General features: G+C 43.0%; 1 protein-coding gene across 2 annotated transcripts in view; it reads right to left on the minus strand.

Moving 5' to 3' along the window:
• Positions 1–20884, minus strand: part of CACNA2D2 (calcium voltage-gated channel auxiliary subunit alpha2delta 2) — a 658873-nt gene that overhangs the window by 109968 nt on the left and 528021 nt on the right. For both annotated transcript variants that reach the window (XM_044451244.1, XM_044451243.1), the window contains exons 9-10: positions 9667–9717; positions 9304–9403 (exon numbers count right to left, since the gene is read on the minus strand). In XM_044451244.1, coding sequence (XP_044307179.1) covers positions 9304–9403; positions 9667–9717 — 151 coding nt within the window. The remainder of the gene's footprint in view (positions 1–9303; positions 9404–9666; positions 9718–20884) is intronic.

Raw genomic sequence — 20884 nt, forward strand, 5'->3', positions numbered from 1 at the left:
TCCTGTCCATGCACCTCTCACACAGCTATTAGGAGGCTGAGCCTGCAAGCCGCAGGGGACATAATTGCCCTCCACCTCAGCCCAGTGCCAGCACCTGGCACCGTGGTGTGCGAGCACTGGGCTTGGAGCTCCACTGCCTGGGGAGCAGGCATCTGAGGCAAGGCTGCCCTGGACTGCTCCCCACCATTTTGCCCATGGCAAAGCCACACTGAGCAGCCATGGCTTGCTCCCAGCTCACCGATCCTGGGATTGCTCTCTCGGGCTTAAGACTGCAGAATCAACTTTAGGTAGAGGGATTTTAATTGTCAACAAAACTCCTTGGTTGCACCTCACATTGGCTGTAGGAGGCCAGCCCAAACCTGCGTGAAGTTAGTGATCAGCCATAATTCATAAAGAAAATCCAGCACCTCCATGGCTGTTAGTTCAATCTGTTACAAAAATGCTATTTTTGTTTGTCTTGTCTTGCCTTGCATTGCAAAAGCCTGCCTCTCCCTTTATCTCCTAAAATGTGGGTCACCTTCGTCATTCATGACTACAACCTTCTCCTTCTGGGCCTTCTGTGGTGACACCTTCCTGGTCAACGTTATTCACATCTCTCATTGTTTAGATCATGTAACATGGATGAGGGGCCACCCCCACCCCCACACTGCATTTGCATCCTAGCTTTCTTCCTCTTGCAAGGAACCCAAGGCAGCCTACCAAATTCTCTTCCTCTCCATGTTGCCCTCACAACGGCAACCCTGTGTGGTAGGATTGGCTGAGAGGCAAAAGCCTCATGTCACCCAGTGGGTTTCGTGGCTGAGTGGGAACTGGAACCGTGGTCTCCTGAGTTCCAGTCCAGCAGCCCTAAACCACTAACCATACCGGCTCCCATTTGCAGAATGCATGGAGAGGTGGGTGGATTTCCAAATGACAGTCCCTTCCACCCACTGACCCTCCCATGTTTCCTCACCATCTTTTCCATTCCCTTTTTCCCAGTGCAGAGAATCCTTTAAGGGATGCGGGGAGGGAGCAGCTGTACACAGCGCCTTCTAACAGATAGCGCCAGGAACTCTCTGTCTGGAAGGTGACCTTGTCTTTAGCTGCACGGACTTGCCCCCTACTTCTGCTCCTGCTGGTGACCTCTCTTCCTCCAACTTAGCCCTTGCCATATCGAAAGGCCCCCTTAGAGAGCTCTGTCCAGCTCCCTTGTTGCTGAACCTCAAACGGCTCACATGGCAGGGTAATAAGGCCGAACAGACCACAGCCGCTCCAAAGAGAGGCGCCAAGGGCCAGAGAGCACTTTCACAGACCTTTCCAGTACAAAAGAACATGCAGCATCGAGCACTGACTCCAACCCTTCTAATGTCTGCACCCCATTTACAAAAAGAACCAACATGTTCTTGATCCCCCCCAGCAATCATGAAGTATTGGAGGGGGGCAAGGAGGGAGAACAACCTTAGAATGGATGAGTTATGGGCTGCACTTCACCACCTGCCCGTCATGTCCTTGACCCCCTTTCTACAGTACATCAGTACTGCCGAGTTTTACATTTGCCTGCCCGTTAAAAGCTCAGCACAATTCTAGCCTTGGTGGGGGATAAAACAATCACTGCCCCCGATGGAAGTCCTGGACTTGCACAAGCAGACCAGGATCTTAAGGAGCGGCGCCTCATGCCCACTCCCCGCAGCCGTCACCTGTGTGCAAAATGCTCCGAGAAAAGGATCCTTAGCCTGGCATTTACCCAGCCATCTCCTAGTCCAATAACACCGCTGGGTTAATGGTAATATCGATTCATAACTAGAAATCCCATAAGCTATTTTGGGACAGGGAAGCATTTCATCTTTTCTTGGCAATGCATACGTACCAGTCAAATATCTGCTAAATTCAGAATATATTTTTAGAGGCTCCCCGCACTTTCAGAATTGCCAGATGCCCGCTCCACTTTATAAAGTCCCTGAAAAGTCCAAAAGAGGGCTTGGATTTTTTTTAGCATCTAAGAATATAGTATGGGGATGTGTGTGTGTGTGTGTGTGTGTGTGTGTGTGTGTTTGGGAATGTGTCTCTGTCATATAAACACATGTGCACAATGAGCTTTTCTACACAATGTATTTTGTTCATTGTGCACTTATGATTCCTCACTCATGGTCATTTGCGGGTGTTTTACCCAATGCCATCCTTCTCCAGGGCTTCCAGGTTTTGTTTTTTTCTTTTTTAGATCAAGGAAAATATGGTTTTATTTGAAAATGGTGGAATGCAACACTTGTGCATTTACCTAGTGGTTGTGTAATAGATCAAATGAAATGAAAGAAATTAGGAGAGTAAGTACCCGGAGGAGGGCTTTCTCTGCGGTGGCGCCCAACCTATGGAATTCACTCCCCAAAGAGGTCCGCCTGGCACCGTCGTTACTGGTTTTTCGGCGCCAGGTAAAGACCTTTTTATTTAAACATCATTTCAATTGTTAAAACATATGATCTGGCCTGGGCAACTTCTTCTTCCTTCTCTTTCTCCTCCTATATTTTTATTTTATACTGATAATTTTAATTTTGTATTTGTAAATAAATGTATTTTTTGTATTGTTATATTTAATGGTAATTTATTATGTACTATTGTATTTCAATGTATTTTATCATGTTGTAAGCCGCCCCGAGGTTTCGGCAAGGGGCGGCATAGAAATGTTATTATAATAATAATAATAATAATAATAATAATAATAATCATATAGAAAGGCAGAGAAAAGAAGACTTCTGGGAAAAAATGTGTTAAGGAACTGATCTGAATCTTGCAAAGAAGCTGGAAGCAGAAGCCCCATTAAAGTGAAGGATTACAAGCCTCATGTAGAAAAGTCAAAAATATTTTAGGACTGCTTCATCCCTTGCAGAAAGCAATGGATCCTGGTCTTCCCATAGATGCCAATGATTTCTTTTCCCTTGTATCAGAAGGGGAGGAATTCAGGCTGTAGCAATTCCCCTCACTACCTCTCGAGGGCACTTGCCTTGGTGGCAGCCACTGTTTCTTCTTACCATGCGCCTATCAAGCAGCTTGGCTCTTCTGGTCACCCAGACACACCACCTGGGGCCTTAGAAATACATCACGGATCCAGACTGTTCCCTTCACTAGTTAAGCTAGGGATGCTTCCAGGCGAGCCCTCTGTGGCCGCATCTCCCCGTCCTGTCTCATTCATGGCATCTTACGGGATTTCCAGAGCGTGCCGTCTTTCACCTGCAACCCTCTCACTGCTCCTAGTCAAGGCTCGTGCAATGACTCTGACTTTTTTCCTTCATGGATTTTCCATGCTAAGCAAAAAAGATGGAGGGAGTGGTGGGAAGACATGCGAGGTTGACAAGCGAAAGGAGATGTAGTTTGGAGCCGCAGTACAATTCTGTGAATGAGATCTTGTCCAGAAGCACTCTTGGCTTCAGATGTCTGAGGCATGGATATGGGGATTGGCCCCAGACATAGAAACAGAGGGGAGCTCCTGTATTTTCCTGTAGGGAAGATGGTCATTTGGGCTTTTTTACTTGCTGTGTTCACTGTACATCAAAAATGCTTCATGTGTTCACACGTAAAAATGTGATATGTGAACGCAACAACCCCATTTGTAAAAATGTGTACTTAATAGGCATATGAGGCTGGCTGGAGCTCCCTGTTGAGTTTATATCCAGTGATATTTACTGCTGTGCAACATGAGAAATGGTCATAGAATCTTAGAATAGTAGAATCGGAAGGGGACAATGGGCCGTGGAGTCCACCTCCCTGCTCAGTGCAGGTCCTGAGACGCCTGGGCTGAAAGAGTCCTGTCCTGTCATCATTGTTCGAATGAGGAGCCACTCTCTGCAGGAGACTCAGCCCCTAAGAACCTAGTTCACGCGTCTCCATGCGGAGCTCCAGAAAATAGATATCTTGCTTTCCAGAGCCTGTTGTTAATTCTAGTCTTGTCCTAGAGCAGTGGTGGTGAACCTCAGGCCACGGGACCGCACCGAATCTGCTGAGGTTTCCCAGACAGCCCCACCCCGTCCTCCTGTCCCAGACCATCTCTCAACCACCAACGGTGGTGGGTGTTTTCCTGGCCTTTGTGCAGTTTCTCATCCCATTCCTCCACTTTTTCCGTGATCAACCACGGTACTTTCTTGGCCAGCTGTTTAGGATGGGAGTTGGAGGTAATATCCTCTGGTGGTCCTGTTCCTACCACTGGGTTGATTTCAGAAAAGATCGTGCATGTGTCTCCATGGCATTCATGCTATGGGATGCCCCCCATGCAATATGAGATTTACATAAAACCACTGGGTAAGGTCATCTGTCCGTTTCATAGATTGTTGATATAGATGTACTGACAGATGCTGTCAATATGCTGAGGACACCCAGCTTCTTTTCCCTTCCTCATCAAATGCAGGTGCTACGCCTAATATCTTTAACTGGTTTCTGGAGTCAGTGACAGGCTGGATGAGGACTTGTAATTTGGAGGTCAGTCCAAGGCGATGCTGATGGCTGATGCAATTGGCCATGGAGGTGGCATTTGGGCTTTTCTGACTGGTACTGCCCTCTTACCTTAAGCATGGGAGGGGAACTGGTTGCCTTAAGGATGAGGGTTGTGGCTGGAAGATGCTTTTAGAAGTTAATGTACTAATGGGCACCCAAGAGAGTTTATGGCTTGGCATGCCCTTTACCAGCTTTGGAATGTCAGCTGTGACCTCTTCTGGAAAAAATGCATCATATGTACTGTGTCAGTTATTTCTATCCTGGTAACTTCTGTGCTACATTTCTGCAATGCACTGCCCAGGGGATTCCCTATTGGGAAGCTTCACCTGGCTTAAAGTATGGCAGCCAAGATTTTTACTGGGATTTGCCACTGGGACCTCTCTTCACTGTCATGTGCAACGAGCAATGGCCTCTACAGGTAATGCTTTAAGCTTGAAAAGAGCTGGAGCCAGGCTGTCTGAAAGGCTGCCTACTCCTGTTTGAACCTTCTCCAGGCGCGTTCCTTCTCCTTCAACTGCAGGTGCCAGCGGCCATTCCAGTGGGCTGTTTCTGCGAAGGTGAGAGGCAGAAGCATGCGCATTGCCCCAGCCCCGCAGAAAGACTACTGGATGCCTCTCCTCCTCCCTCTCAGCTAAGGCCATGCCTTGAATATCCACACCTTCAGAAGCTAGTTAAGTGGCCATCGCAACTAAGTAGTCCTGATTATGGAATACTCTTCTATGACACCTCCTGGCACCTACATTACCATTTCTTAGGCAGCAAATGAAGACTGCCCTATTCTTACAAGATTCTGACAGAATATAACTGAGGATTGGTTCACAGTATTTTTAACAATTAGTTATTAATGCTTCCTGATGGTTGTACTGATTTTATTCTTATTTTGTATCCACTTTCTTCAATTGCTTTAGTTTTGCATGTGTGTTGCCTTGGAGATGATTGGGGGAAAGGCGAGGTACACATAAATAAATAATACGGTGCGTCTCTTTGCTTAAAATTCCTGACCCTGACCCTTTAGCCCAGCCTGCCTCAAAACTCTCCACTCATGCATAGAGCAGGTCTGGTGTTCTTTCCTTCCATCCCTCTGAGGACTGAGGTTTTATTTTGGAAGCATTTGAGTAGCTGATGTGATACCATCTGACAGCTGATTACAGCATTGTTTCTCTGTTCCACTTCAGCAGAGCAGAATTCTAGGGAAGACTAAACCTTTGCATTCATGTGCTCCGGTGGGACCAGCTGTGGTTGAAAATATCCAGTGGGACGGTGAGCAGAAACCAACCATCTTATGGCTGTGGGAATGTCTCACCCATGTGAATTCAGAACACAAAGAAGTTGCCAAAGAAGGGTCTGTGGTCCTCAGATGTTGCTTTCCACTGATCCATCAGAGTGAAGTGCCTCTAGACAAAACTTTTGAGAAAAGAATGGCATAAAAGGCAGCCATTTTGCTTTTAGAAGAGATGATGCCTATAGAATGAAATGATCCAAACATACTAATATATAAACATTTGCATGCACATTTTGGCTGGGTTGTTTAGTTCTCTGTACTAATTTTCCTAGTGTAACCAAGCAGAAGGCACTGAGTAGCAATTCCACCATTTTTCCTTCACAGATTTTTTGTGATAAAGAAAAAGGTGGAGAAAACAGTGAGAAAACACAGGAGGGTCATGGGAGGAAGAAAACATCATTTGGAGCCCCTGTAAATTCTCGGAATAAGGCAAGGCGATGGTGCTGCAGAAGCTAATTTGGAAGCACCCGTGATTTGGGGAACGCAACCATTGCACAATTTTGGGCAGAGGCAACATCTCCAAGGGCAAGATGTGAGCAAACTGTTTCTGTCAGTTTGTAGCGGAAGACAGCCTGGACTTGCTGGTGCTCCGGTGCTCCACTTCTCTGTGTAGCAGGTTTTCAATTCTAAGAAGTGCTCCAGGGACTTGTGCAAGACCATTACGTGAACTTCATAACTGAGCAGGATCAGTCCAGTCTAATTGTCTGTCCATCCCATCATGCTGGGAGGCTGGAGAGCACTAAAGATGGAACAGACCGTGTATATATTTATACTTATCCACTATGGGTGTTTCCTCAGGGAGAGGTGAAGAAAAGGCTGCCAAATCTGGTTGCTTTTCCGCTTTCAGCATCCTCAAAAGGATGCTGTTCCTGAAGACTCCAGGCAGAGGGTATAATGCCAGATCAGCTTCCTAGGTGCACAGCTGGAAAGTATTTACACATTCTCAAACTACTCTGGATTGCCTCAATTATACTAAAGGGTTGGCCTACAATATCACCAAGTGTCCCATTTCTCTACTGATTATGGCTATTTGATTCCTCATCTTCTCTGTAAAGGCAAGCAAAATACCTGCCTCTTGGTGAAATCTTGCGTCGCCAAGGCATACAGAGAAATGTGGATTCTACAACCAGCCAGCTATCTGTCTCCATGCCAAAACCTTCCCTTCCTTCACCACCATTCCCTCAGCCCTTACCACAGACCTCGGCACCTCGTGCAAACAGAACAGTATGTCAAAGCGGGAATGGGGGAAATGGCAGTGGAAGGATGTAATTTATTTCTTGCAGGTGTGTTTTGTCATTTGCAATCGATCAAAGGCAGAGAGCAGTTGGGAGTGCAGGAAAAGGAAAGGTGACAGAAATGGTAAATTGGGCTGCAGGAGCTGCACGAGGCAGAGGCCAGTGCCTCCGACAGGCGTTGCCCTCGGTTTTCCCATTATACCAAGAAACAAATACAGCAAAATAAAGAGCATGCTCATTTTCACGGGGCTGATGTGGCATTTGGGCTTGAGATGCTTTCAGAACTCATTTCTAGAGAAGCAGTTGTTTAACCCCTGGAGGCTGGAATGCAACAGCAGGCATTAAAAGCTCCACAGAAACTTTGGAGAATAGCTGGGCTCCTTCGGAAGCACTCCTGAGGTCATTCCCTCCTCTTGAGGTCATTCCCTCCTGGCCTGCACAATCCGCTTCCTTATGCCTTTCCTTGAACAGAAGGATTCGCCTTGAGGAAGTCCTCAGTGAATGCTGCACACGTGCGTGTCAGTGGGAATTGTGCACGCTCACCTTCTCCAAATGGTGCTCATTATCCACAACAGGGAGAATTAATGAATACAACCATCTGTCCAAGGAAATGGATTCTCAGCCTGGTATGGTGTTTTATTTTTTGCCTTGTGTTATTATTAATTGTTCTTATTGTGAACCACTTAGGGATTTTGTGTACTGAGTTAAAAAGTAAAATGTTAAATTAGTATAAAAGTATTTTTAGGAATAATACTTATTTTCATTTTAGTATTAAGACAACGTGAACAATGGCACATCATTATCCACTGTGCATCTCTAATAGATGTATTCCTTTGTGGAAGATTTGTTCTTGTTCAATCAAATGCCCTGCCCTGGATGCAGGAATGATTGCCTTTGGATGTGCTCTAGTACGTAAGATCCAGAAAGGAAAGACATGATTGGTCGGTTCGAGGCTCTGTCTTCTATGGGCAGAGGAGCTCCACCCACATAGGTGCATCCCCCAATCTGGCCCCTCCCCTTGCATCACAGATCACCTCATTTGGCAGAGTCCCCAGTTCTGTGTGTAAGATTTTCAGGAAACTGGTAGAAGGAGCAGGGAAGTCTTTGGCGTTGTCTGCACCAAAGTCTGGATCCCACCCAATACAGATGTTTGAATGACATATATTGACTGGATGGACTGCCTTCATAGGGTAGGATAACACCCTACCCTGGCCAACATTTCACACAAGCTTTCTGCTTTCAGTTACACATCTGCTGAGTTCCTTGTGATCTGCCTGCCCATGAACCGCTCACGCAAGTCTGAAAATGGGAGCCTGCAGGGCAGGTGGCAGTGTGCGACTTGATCCTTAAAATCAGAGGGCTGGTGGATAATCTTTTTCAGTCATCAAGGGAAAAGCGTCTATCATTTTGTGGCTGCAAAGATGGCATGTGTGGAACGAGATGCCAAGCAAGTGGTCCTTTCCAGGGTACCTACGCCAGCCTCTCTCACTGTCCTGTCATTCCAATGCCACTGCACTGCAGCAAAGCCAAAGCCAAAGCATTTCCCCCAGGACCTCGCAAAGCCACCGCGCATCCCTGCCACCTTGCTTGCTTCCTTTGCAGTGAGGAGACAGACTGCAATCAGACGACATTAACTGTGGCATACAGAACTCACCATGTAGCTCTGCCATATAGATCTGTACACACAGTTCTCCTCTCAGTTACACCATTATTTAGTAGCTAAGCGATCAACTGTAACTTAGCACAGAGGAGCACTGAGGTTAGTCTTCTATAGAGAGTATCTACATAATAATTATGGTGTGTTGGCTAGCAATAAAGAAAGGTTATGGCATAATTAGTGCACTCAATTTGCTTCTTTCCCTAACCAACACATTCTGTATGGATGGGTGCGAGCACATGCACACAGTGCAGTCTGCAGGAAGTGTGACAGGGGCCAAACTTGTCTTTGCAGCCACAATCCATGCTCAATGAGGGTGTCTAAAATTCTCTTCTTAAAAATATCCAATTGTGCATTCTAAAAATCAAAGCATTAGGCAGTCCTACACAGGCTCCCTTGTTTTGCGTGCTTTCCCCTTCTTCAATGTCCTAATTGATGGTAAGGTCAAAGACTGGGATAAGGACTGGGGAAAGAAGGCTAGGACTGACAACTGTGGAGGTAGGACGCATGTTGGGGAAGGGGAAGGACAAGAAACAGAGCAAGACTAAATGGGGCAAGACCACCCAAAGCCTGCTCTTCACGCCAGGGAGCACATGAGATGCCACCACCGCCTCCACATCCTCTCTCTTTCCTGCCTTTGTTCTCCCACCAGCCACAGACTCAGCACTCACAGAAGCCACGTTAACGTAGTCATCGTCTGAGAGCGTGTCCAGCATATCATAGACCGATGTCTTCATCAGCTTCAGTGTCAGGCCACTAACGCTGCCACTCCTGTAGGAGGAGGAGAGGAGACACAGCTCATGTTGCCACTCGGTCGACTTCTGCTGAAACCCCACAGTCCGTCGACCATTATTTCTTCCTTTGCTGCTCTGGCGGATGCCGTGAACAGTAACACCTTCCTGAGGCCCCCAGATGCCTTTCAGATGCTACCGTCTTTTTACTGGCAGTCAGAACGACACGATGGGCCATGATCTTTAGAGTGAGCAAATGAAAATGTCATTGCAAGTGGCTAAATTCTGGGGAGAAATACTTACACGTCTACAATGATCACCATGTCCTTTGGAGACGAAGCTCCCTGGATGTACCTGCATGGAACAAAGACAAGGATACAGCCTGAAGCAGGCATTGAACAGTCTTTGCAATCCCACAGAGCAGCGTGACCCCTCGCCATTTTAGTACGTTCAATGCTGCACAATCATCTTTGGAAACATGAAAACATTCTTTTTAATAAGCAAACTTTAAAAAATTATGCAGCAACCCGTGAAACAGATCTGTAAAGACAAAGCACATAGTTCAATTATAAGCGTTTTAAAAGCACAATTTAAAGGAGTATTTTTAAGCCTTTATTATTTTTGCTAACCTTTGACAGAGAACTTGATGTATTTCTTAATAATAATAATAATAGTAATCAGTTGTTATCTCAGGACACACACTTTCTGTAATATCTGTGAAATCAGTTCAATAAATGTATTTGCTATTTTTGCTGTCACAGATTTACAGGGGGGAAAACCCACATCTATAAAACACCACTGTGCGATCAAAGACACACACATATATAATACAATAAAACATTCATAAGATTATTAAATCATGGGCTTACCATACCACTGTAAAATACTCAGATACCACAGTGATGACAAAAGGTATGTGGTTTAGAATTTACTACTATTTTGAAATATGGGTTTCCTTGTCAGAATTCCTGCATAGATTTCTGTTGTTCTTGCCTACAAAGTGTGATGGCAATGGGAACCCAAGCTGAGACTGAAGAAGTACATACAAGGAGTGCCTTTCCCTGTGGAATGCCATCTTGTGCATCCCATGGCAAACGGAATGAGGCTCAGTGCTGAGTCCCCACCAGTGCTCCCCCATGGGTCTCTTGCTGACGGCAGGTGGAGAACCCCATGTTTAGATAGTCCCAAAATACGTACGTTGCTCATGGAATAGCTTTCTGTTTGGATACCCCTACCTTCCACACAGCATCTGAGCAGAGTGTGCACAAATTGATACTTAAAAGTATTCCCACACCAGTACTTCCAGTACTACTGAAAGGACACCCAGATTTGCATCTTCCTTGTGAGGCAGAACAGGCTGAGAGGCATTTCCTTTGGCATTACTCATCAGCTGCTCCTCCCACATGGTTATTTCGTAGTCGAATCCATACTAAGCTGTTTTGGGGTGGAAGGGTGGAGAGGGACAGACTTTTCTGGTTTAGCTGCCTTAGACATGAGCAGCTGGCACATGTGTAGGACTGAGAATGAGCAGTGCTGACTCGGAATGGAGAGAACTGCAATCCAGTGCAATTGGCAGCCAATGCGTTGTGGGAGGATTAATGTATGTGAAGTCGGGGGCCACTAGCAGTGGGTACCTCCTGCCTCCCAGGAAGCTGATCATGGCAAGAAGGCCAGTTCTGTCCCATCCCTCAGCTAGAGAAGGAACAGATGCAGGAGATTCCTCCTTTCTGTCACAAGGCACGTTTTAAAGAATGTTGTAACTAAGGACAAGTGACCCCCCCCTTACTTTTTTCCTCCTCCTTCCATATCCCCTTTCCTTTTGTGATATGTCTTTTAGGTAAATCTGAGGAAAGAGACTGGCTATTGACAGTTCATTGTAAGTTGGCCTGGAAGCCTTCTTCTGTTGAAGAGTGGCTAAAATGCTTCAAGCAAGCAAAAAATTAAATACATGCATGCATGCATGCATAAATGTGCTTTTGTTAAAGGAGCTTGGGTGAGTAGGAGAAAAAATACTGAACAAAAGGAAAAACAAATGTTAATTTCCAACCAACCTTACAGGGATAAAATTTCTAAGTTGCTCCTAGCTACTCATATAAGGCACATCACCCTTCCTCATGCTAAAGTACACAGGACCTATCCGTGAGTGGAAAAACAAGAATTCCTCAAGAAAAGGGAAATAGTAAGATTACTGAAATATTAACCCTATTTTTGGGTGCATTCCAGAAGATGCAATAATGGGCAGATAAAAGGAAAACATCTTTAGAATGTTTTCCTTTGTTAGAATCTGGGGACTTGTCAGGATTGACACATACACAAGCTAATAATATTTAGTACCATCTTAGCCCAGGAAGTAATTTTAAGAGCCTTTCGCAGATGCAACCATTCCTAGAGAAGGCTGGTCATTTGGCCTTTGTTTGAACTACACATCTGGACAACTAAAATGAGAATGAAGCAGGACTTGCATGACCACTGCACACCGCTGGGGCATATTTAAACCATGGTGGGTTGCTGCATGTGCCAGCAGCCATTCTGAACATTGGACCCTCGGCACGGGATTGGCACGGTTTGTCAGACTGTCCAAACTCAGGCAGCAGAGGCTGTCTGAGGGTTCAGCAGCAATACGCCACGACTCATGCCCCATCAGGCTAAACGCAGCTCAGCAGCAATATAGGGTGGCCTGCCAGGTACATGACGGCTTTTCCCTTTTGTTTTATCACTCTTTTTGGTATGACCAAGCAGGCAGCGAGCACAGAAATCTCTGGTGACTTCCATGCAAAGGTGAGTTCAGCTTGATGGGCAAGACGGGCTGCAGGCCTGTTCCACCTGCCTGGTGGCCAGTCTTCAGCTGGAAGAGAGGTGCACTGACAAGATGCCTGAGGGAGCCATCTCAGTACTGTTCAGCCCGGCAATGCACAGAGAACGACCTGCTATGGACCAGAGTGGAGAGGAGTGATGGGATTGCAGGCACTCATGCAAGGGGGTGCCCCCACGTCCCTTTTGTGCACGCCCCTTTAGCTACTCTTTTTAGAAGGTCAAGGGGGCAGAGCCAGGTGTGCAGCTTATGGATCTCCTTTGAGGGCCCTTCCATCTTTCTGTCCAAATCTGAGCATGAGTAGCAAGAAAGAGTGAGAGAAAGCAGGAGAGGGGAGTCATGGAATGTTCATCGCCGTCCTTTGTATAGTGCAGGGAAGTAGCTTCAACAGCGCATTTTACAACCGATCATTGTACCAGAGACACACATCTCCAGAACAGTGTGAGCCATGGACGGTAGAGCACAGCGGTCAATAGCACTTCCAGAAGTGGATACCGTCATATTAAGTTTTGGAATAGTTATAGGCGCCCATGAAGAACGTATACCAAATCATCCATATATTAACCCGCGGCCCCAGTAAAGCAAGCAAAGGAGAAGAAGCCAGAGGGCAGTGCTCGACTGCCTTGAATGACAATGGGAGGATGTGGAAAGAATCTGCAACATGAGAGTGACCTGCCGCTCAACATCGTGTCAGCTTAATGAGCTCTAAATGCTAAACTCTTCCATCACTGCAATTCCTTTTTTTAGCAGCGATGATTGTGCAGACACATGTGTATAGATTAAGAGTCTATTTCCCCCCCTGATGTTTTCAAAGGCCAAAGCTGATTAGGATATTTTTAGCGACTGGGAGGAAGAAAACCACCTTTGCCTTTGTAAACAATGGAGAACATCTTTTTGAATCACCTCATTTTTTTTTCAAAAAGAGAGAACATATTGGAGGTAATTATTAGGGATGTGCACTGAATTTAGCTGAAGCAGAAACCTGAGCAAATTTGGCCTCTTCAGACCATTTCTGGTACTGCCTGAGGCAAAACAGGCTTCCCTCCAAAGTAACCAGAAGCAGACTCTGCAGAAGGCTTCGTCCTTGACTGGGCTTCAAACAGGCAGGTGCCATGTCTTCAAAAACAGCATCACTTGCTTTCTCCAAATGATGGCGGCTGGGGGTGTGCAGGAGGGAGAGGGTCCATCTTCCAGCGATAGGGTACATTTTAGCAGGAGCTATCCGATCATTGTGCTTTGGGGAAGGCAATCATGGGAATGTGAAATGGCCATTCTTGATTGCCTTAAATTGGTTTTCAGTCATCCCAGCTCCCTATCTGAAGCACCTATCATACCGGCATTTCACTTGTTACATGCCTGAAGTCACCTGTATGATATCTGCTGTTTTCATTCAAATCCCCAAACTCCTGCCTCACCTCCCACCAAAAAACCAACACATACACACATGTACACAAAACACAAATCAGTTCTTCATCTTCTCAAAAGATTTTTGGTCCACTTCCCACATGAACTGCTGCATCTGTCCTTCCAAAACTTTGCATTTTCATATTTAGAGGGACCTCTAGGCTCTCTGTCATTCTCAGAACAATGGCTCATAAGGAACAGAGAGAGATAAAGACCTCCTCTGTTGCCTACTCTCAAAATATCATGGTCATTCTAAAGAGGTTTAGCAATGTATGTTAAGGAAAAACTGGACCCTAAATTTATTCTTGCTGACGAGAATGGTAGGATCCTGATGGTTGAAATTACAATTAAACTTAAAAAAGTACTCTTAGTGGCAATATATGCGCCAAACGATCATCAGGAAACTTTTTACCAAAAATTACACAGGTTACTTCTACAAGTAGATTTCCAGACTATGTGTGTAATGGGAGATTTTAACATGATTGTGGATAAGGAAATGGACTATAAGAATGTTAGTAAAGGAAAAAAAAGGTAGGAGGATACTCCCAAAGTCCTGTTCTAACATGATTGAAGAATTTAGTCTGATGGATGCCTGGAGGCACAAAAACCCATCTTCTGCCAAATACTCTTTTTATTCAAATATTATTATTATTATTATTATTATTATTATTATTATTATTAGAACATTTCTATGCCGCCCCTTGCTGAAGCCTCGGGGCGGCTTACAACACAATACAATACAAAAATAACAATATAAAATTAAAGTTAATAATATAAAATAAATAAAAAATATAAATGATATAAAAGAAGTTATAAAAGAAAAGTCATAAAAGAAAAGTCATAAAAGAAAAGAAAAGAAAAGAAAAGAAAAGAAAAGAAAAGAAGTCGCCCTGGCCAGATAAATAAGTAAATATTGTTAACAATTAAAATGACGTTTAAATAAAAAGGTCTTCACCTGGCGCTGAAAAACAAATAACGACGGCGCCAGGCGGACCTCTCTGGGGAGCATATTCCATAGATTGGGCGCCACCGCAGAGAAAGCCCTCCTCCGAGTACCTACCCTCCTAATTTCTTTCACGGAGGGTTCCCGGAGAAGGGCCTCTCCCGCAGATCTCAAGGGGCGGTCGGGCATATATGGATGTAAATAGGCATGGATTGTGGCATGGATTGTGGTCTAGAATTGACATGGTTTGGATAACTCCAGACTTAGTACCAGATTTGATAGAAGCTGAAATAGAGGCAAATATCTGGGCAGATCACAGTCTGCCCAGATTTTAGTATTTTAGTATTTAGTATTTTTATCACTAAAAGGAACCGTAAGGACACCCAGATGAAGTCTAGATAAAGCATTGCTAAAAGACAAAAAAATCACAGAAAAGATTCACAGCAAGTATTCTTTCAAATAAACAAATCAGAAGAAACTTCTTTGCAGAATGTCTGGGATACAGCTAAAGCCTATGCCAGGGGAGTGATAATAACATACTCAGCACAAATAAATAAAAAGAAAAAACAAGAGCGAGCAGTGATAGTAGAGGAGTTGATGAAACGGGAACAAGAGCTGCAGGGAGACCCATCCAAAGAAAGTCTTAAGTCTCTATTGAATATTTTAAAGCACAAGCTAAACCTCTTGGACACAAATGAACTTACTAAACAAATGAAGTTGACCAAACAGAACTTCTTCGAAAATGCTAATAAACCAGGGAGATGGTTAGCATATAAAGTCAAGAAAGAAAAGAGAAGAGATTGATTGTGAAACTGAAAGACGGACAAGGACGATTACATATGCAGGGTGCACAAATTAAGAAAATAGCGGAAGACTTTTTTACAAAGTTATATCTGAAGGAGGAGATTTCAATCGAGAAAGTTGAAGAATACATTCGAAAGGAAGAATTACCAAAACTACCAGAAAAATATCAAAAACTACTGAATCAACAAGTAACAATCACAGAAGTAATAGAAGCAATTAAGTGACAAAAGAATGACAAAACTCCTGGCCCGGATGGACTGCCAGCCGAGTTTTACAAATCCTTTGAAGCAATTTTTGCTACATTCTTAAAAGATACATGCAATGAAGCATTGTTAAATGCAAAAATACCAACTACTTGGACTGAGGCAAATATCACATTAATACCAAAAGAAGATATGGATGTAACACAGATTCAGAACTACAGACCAATATCGTTATTAAATGTGGATTACAAAATTTTCACCTCTATACTGGCAGAAAGACTAAAGAAGTTCCTAATAGACTTTATTCATCCAGACCAAAATGGCTTTTTGCCAAAGAGACAAATGAAGAATACCTTGAGAACTATCTTGGATGTCTTGGAATATTATGAGATACATACCGAAAAACCAATGGCTTTACTGTTTATGGACTCCGAAAAAGCCTTTGATAATGTCAATTGGCAATTTATGAGGCAACAGATGATTTAAATGGAGTTTGGGGAAAAATTTATGAATGCGATATCAAGTATTTACCAAAAACAGTCGGCCAGGATCTTAATTAATGGAGAACTTTCAAACCCTATAGAGATCCAAAAGGACACAAGACAAGGATGTCCGCTGTCACCTCTGTTGTTTATTTTGATTTTAGAGGTACTGAATAGAAATGTTAGGGATGATGACGACATCAAAGGCACTAGAATTAGGGATGAAAGTTATAAATTGCAAGCATTTGCTGATGACTTGGTCTTCATAACGGAGGAACATTTTGTAACAATGCCTAGACTTTTACAACAGATTGAAGAATATGGTGAGGTTACGGGAATGAAAATAAATAGAGAAAAAACGAAACTATTAGTTAAAAACTTTACGCGAGACCAAAAAGAAAGACTCCAGGAACAAGTAGATTTGCAGATTGTTAAAAAGGTTAAATATTTGGGAATCTATCTTACAGCCAAATGTACTACTCTGAAAGAAGATAATTATGATAAATTTTTGAAGGACATTAAAGGTGATTTAGAAAAATGGGCCAATTTACAATTATCTTTGATGGGAAGAATAGCACTTGTTAAAATGAATATATTACCTAAACTTTTGTTTTTATTCCAAATGATTCCCGTAAAAATTGATAAAAAATTCTTTGATGACCTAAATTTTCAAATTTCGAGATTTATCTAGAGGAAAAAGAAACCAAGGATTAAATTAAAAATGCTTCAGGAAGCTAAAAGGAATGGTGGTTTTGGTCTTCCTGATTGGATGTTATATTATCAAGCGTCTGTTTTAACTTGGCCAAAAGAATGGATAACTTTGTGAAATAAGAGAATTTTGTATCTTGAAGGTCATGACTTGCAGATGGGTCGGCATGCTTATATGTGGTATGAGAAAGCTAAATCACATGGGTCTTTTCTGAGTCATTTTATTAGAAGATCATTAATGTCAGTGTGGGAAAAACTAAAGTTAAAAGTGTATAATAAATTACCAAGATGGCTTTCACCTATGGAAGCTTTTGTATATCCAAATGTATTGAACTTTGAAAAGATCATAAGATATGACGATATTTTGGATAAGGAAAGTGGCCTGAAACTGGATCAAGAAATACAAGAACAGGGACTTAAGATTTCCTGATGGTATAAGGTGCAGATGCAATTGAGATATGCTAAAGATTGTAAAGCATGGGGGTTTCACAAAGACCTAACAGAGTTTGACCAAGTGATGCTTAAAACAGATGAGAAAATTATTAAAAGATTATATGATTTTTTACTTGACAGGAAAATGGAACAGGTTAAGGAAACTATGATAACATGGGCACAAAATTTTGGATTTAATGTTGAACTAGAAAAGTGGCAAAAACTATGGGAAAGAAATATTAAGGTAACTTTAGCAACTTTGTATAAAGAAAATTTATATAAAATGTTCTATAAATGGTATTTGTCACCAAGTCGATTAGCTAAGATGTTTTCAAATATGTCAAATAGATGTTGGAAATGTAAACATAAAGTGGGTACTTTTTATCATATGTGGTGGACTTGTGATAATGCAAAAAAGTATTGGATTAAAATACATAGATGCATCGAGGAAATATTAGAAAAACCCTTTGCTTTTAAACCTGAAGTTTTCTTGTTAGGCATCATACCAGAAGACATTAACAGACAGGAAATGTATTTGATGTTATACCTAATCACAGCGGCGAGGACTGCATTTGCTCAATATTGGAAAAGTGAGGAACTACCCACCGAGGGATTGACTGTAAGAAAGATTTTGGACTGCACAGAAATGGATAGATTGACTTCATCATTGAAGGAGAAGGAGGACACTGACTTCTATCAAACTTGGGATTCTTTCTATAACTGGCTGGAGAAACAGGACTTGGCGTAAACTTAGAGATGTTTTCAAATTATTATAAACTGATTTGATTTTGACTATAGAATGTTAAAAAAAATATGTAGTAGGGGGTTGACCCAGTAAATCTGATGTATGTGATGTTTGATTTTTTTTTAGTAATAGTTTAAAATTTTTAATAAAATTTTAAAAAAATATGGTCATTCTCACAGAAACCTTGCAATGCCTATTAACTTGAAACTGGGCAGGGTCAGTCCCCTCAGAGGAGGTAACTGCTGTGCAAGTTTTATCTAATTCTGTGATTTTTCTGCACAAATTTATATGCTCTTTTGTCCTTCTTTGGTGTGGGGTAAATAATATTTTTGACTGTACAGAAGGAGCCATTCTACCATGAAGTTTATTGGATCACTGAGAGCCAGTGTGGTGTAGTGGTTAAGAGCATGGGACTGGGACTCAGGCAATCTGGGTTCTGGTCCCTGCTCAGCAATAGAGCCAACTGGGTGACTTTGGGCCAGTCACAGACTCTCAGCCCAACCTACCTCACAGGGTTGTTGTTGTTGTGGGGATAAGATGGAGGAGGAGAGATGATGTAAGCTACCTTTAGCCCTTGGTAAGCTATAAATCGAAAAATAATAAATAAATAAATCAGCTTGAGCTAGTCATTTCTCTCTTACATAGCTTAACTTGCCTTCCAGGTTGTTATGTGGGTAAAATAATGGTAGGAGAGAAGAACTATGCTACCAACTTAGATATTCTTGGAGGAAGGATAGGATAAAAATTGCAATAATAGCGAATTAATAAACTCTATCCAGGGATGCATTAGAAAGACAAGCAGCTGGAACAGGATACTACCCTGCCCATACATGGTTCGCATGGTGCTATACTGACACATCTATAACTGCATATATACATAAGTGTCTCCAAAAAGCACAGCAATTACTGTATTTATTTGTTTCTTGATGCTTTTTTATCCTTAAAGGTGGGTTAACATATCTTAAATTAATAAAAATAAAAGTTACCTTCTTTAGTCTTGAAAGCTTGGGGAAAATGGTAATAATAGAAATTATACATACAAATGTGACTTTCCTAATTTCCTATTCAGAAAAAAAAGTGTCGGCATCTGAGAGTTCAGGCATTTGTTAATCAAAGTCTATGGCAAAGGGAGTTAGTGCATGTGAAAAGGGCTTTCCCATCATTGGCAATTAAATGCAATCTATATGTAAGTAGAAGATTGCCAAGGAAGTCCAGTGCAGCCACATTTGACTCAAAAAGAGGAAACTTTTCTGAAATAAGGGGGCTAGAGTAAAGGAAGTTGAAAGGGGAAGTCAAGAGGATCAAACCTCTTCTGAATGCTTGTGGGTTACCTAAAACCACAATAACAGAAATTTGGCTAGAAAGTATACCATGGATCAGGGAAAAACCCACTAAGACCAAGAGGTCACCAGTGTCAAGGGAACTATTAAAAAAGAGGCTTCTTTCAGAAAAGAGATGTCTTCCTGAAAGAAGGAGAACAAAAATTAGCACAAACTTGAGCAAAAAAAAAAAAAAAAGTGAAAATAAGGGATGCAAAAATGGATTTTGAGGAGCATATCACTAGTAACATTAAGGATAACAATTAAACATTTAAGTGCGTTAGAAGCAGGAAACTGGTTAGGGAGGCTGTTGGATGAAAAAGGAATTAAAGAATGACTAAAGATGTTTAAGGACTCTGCAGAGAAACTGAATTATTTTTTGTCTCTGCCTTCACTGCAAATACCCATGTCTGAGCTGACATTTTTAGGAAGGGAGCCCGAGTTACTGGCAAGTGATTGTGGTGGTGACAAATGATGACGTACTAGACCTTATTGACAAAAGGAAAACCAACTTCTGAGTTTGGACGGTATCCATCCAGAAGTTCAGAAAAAACTCACATGTGAAATCACTGATTCCTTCAGAGTTGTTGTACACCCTTTGAAGGAGGCGGCACATAGTTTGGGGGTGCTCACAGACCCCCTGTTGACACTGGAGATCCAGGCCAGCACGCCCACCTCTGGCTGGTGCGCCAGCCGTGCCCATTTCTAGATAAGAATAGCCAAGCCATGCTGATCCGCACACAGGCAGTCTCACAAGTGGACTCCCGTAATGTGCTCTATGCGGGGCTGCCATTTCATCCGGCTCAGAAGCTGTAACCCCAACATGCACCATGTAATACTTGCCCCTTTGATACCCATCTTCCTAGTTCTGAGGTATCCTTTTGGGGCTCCCCTCAGTCCCCTAAATAATCTGGTGTCTTCCACAAACCTGACCACCTCTCTCCTCACTGATTTATGAACAAGCTTCAACACAATGGTACCAGCACAAGGGACCAAGACTTCTGAACTGTGGGGCCCACAGTAGAGGAATAGATATTCCCAACAGCAATATATTGTGAGCCATCCCTTTGTTATGCAAAGTAATTTGAGCGGCTTGCTCTTGAATGGGTAATTAAGACCCATTAGCTTTACAAAAGACATATATAATATGCAGATGTACAGAGTGTATGGGAGGGGAGGGAGGGATGGAGAGAGAGATGAATTGATACACCTGCTTACATCTCTGGACTCTGACTGGGCACTTAGCTTAGATAGTTGTGATGAGCATCTTCGTTTCAAAATCTACCACTTTTACTGGGCAAGATTAATGGGAATGCCCAAGTATCCGGGAGCATGGATATCCACTAGCTAAGGTATGAACGCAGAAGTTTTCTGCGTAAGGCTACCCCCTTGGCCTGGCCGCTGCTCTGAGGAACAATCCGGGACCATTCCCCTGTTGATCCTCCTTTAAAAGGCTGCTCTGGTTTCTGCACACGTTGTAGCCTGTCTGGAAGTTTTTCTTTCAGTGGAATCTTGTAACATCTTCCCCAGCTTAACCACTTCCCCCAGGCTGATGAGGGGCAAGGGTGTGCAAAGTCACTGGAGTGGGGTGACAATCAGGAATGCTGGCTGCAGGGGACACATTTTTCCTTTTGATGTTCGCAAGTAACTGACAACCCCAGAATGGATT

This window comes from Varanus komodoensis, unplaced genomic scaffold, assembly GCF_004798865.1.
Source record: "Varanus komodoensis strain SLA01 unplaced genomic scaffold, ASM479886v1 scaffold6_2, whole genome shotgun sequence".
Classification (NCBI taxonomy): Eukaryota; Metazoa; Chordata; class Lepidosauria; order Squamata; family Varanidae; genus Varanus; species Varanus komodoensis.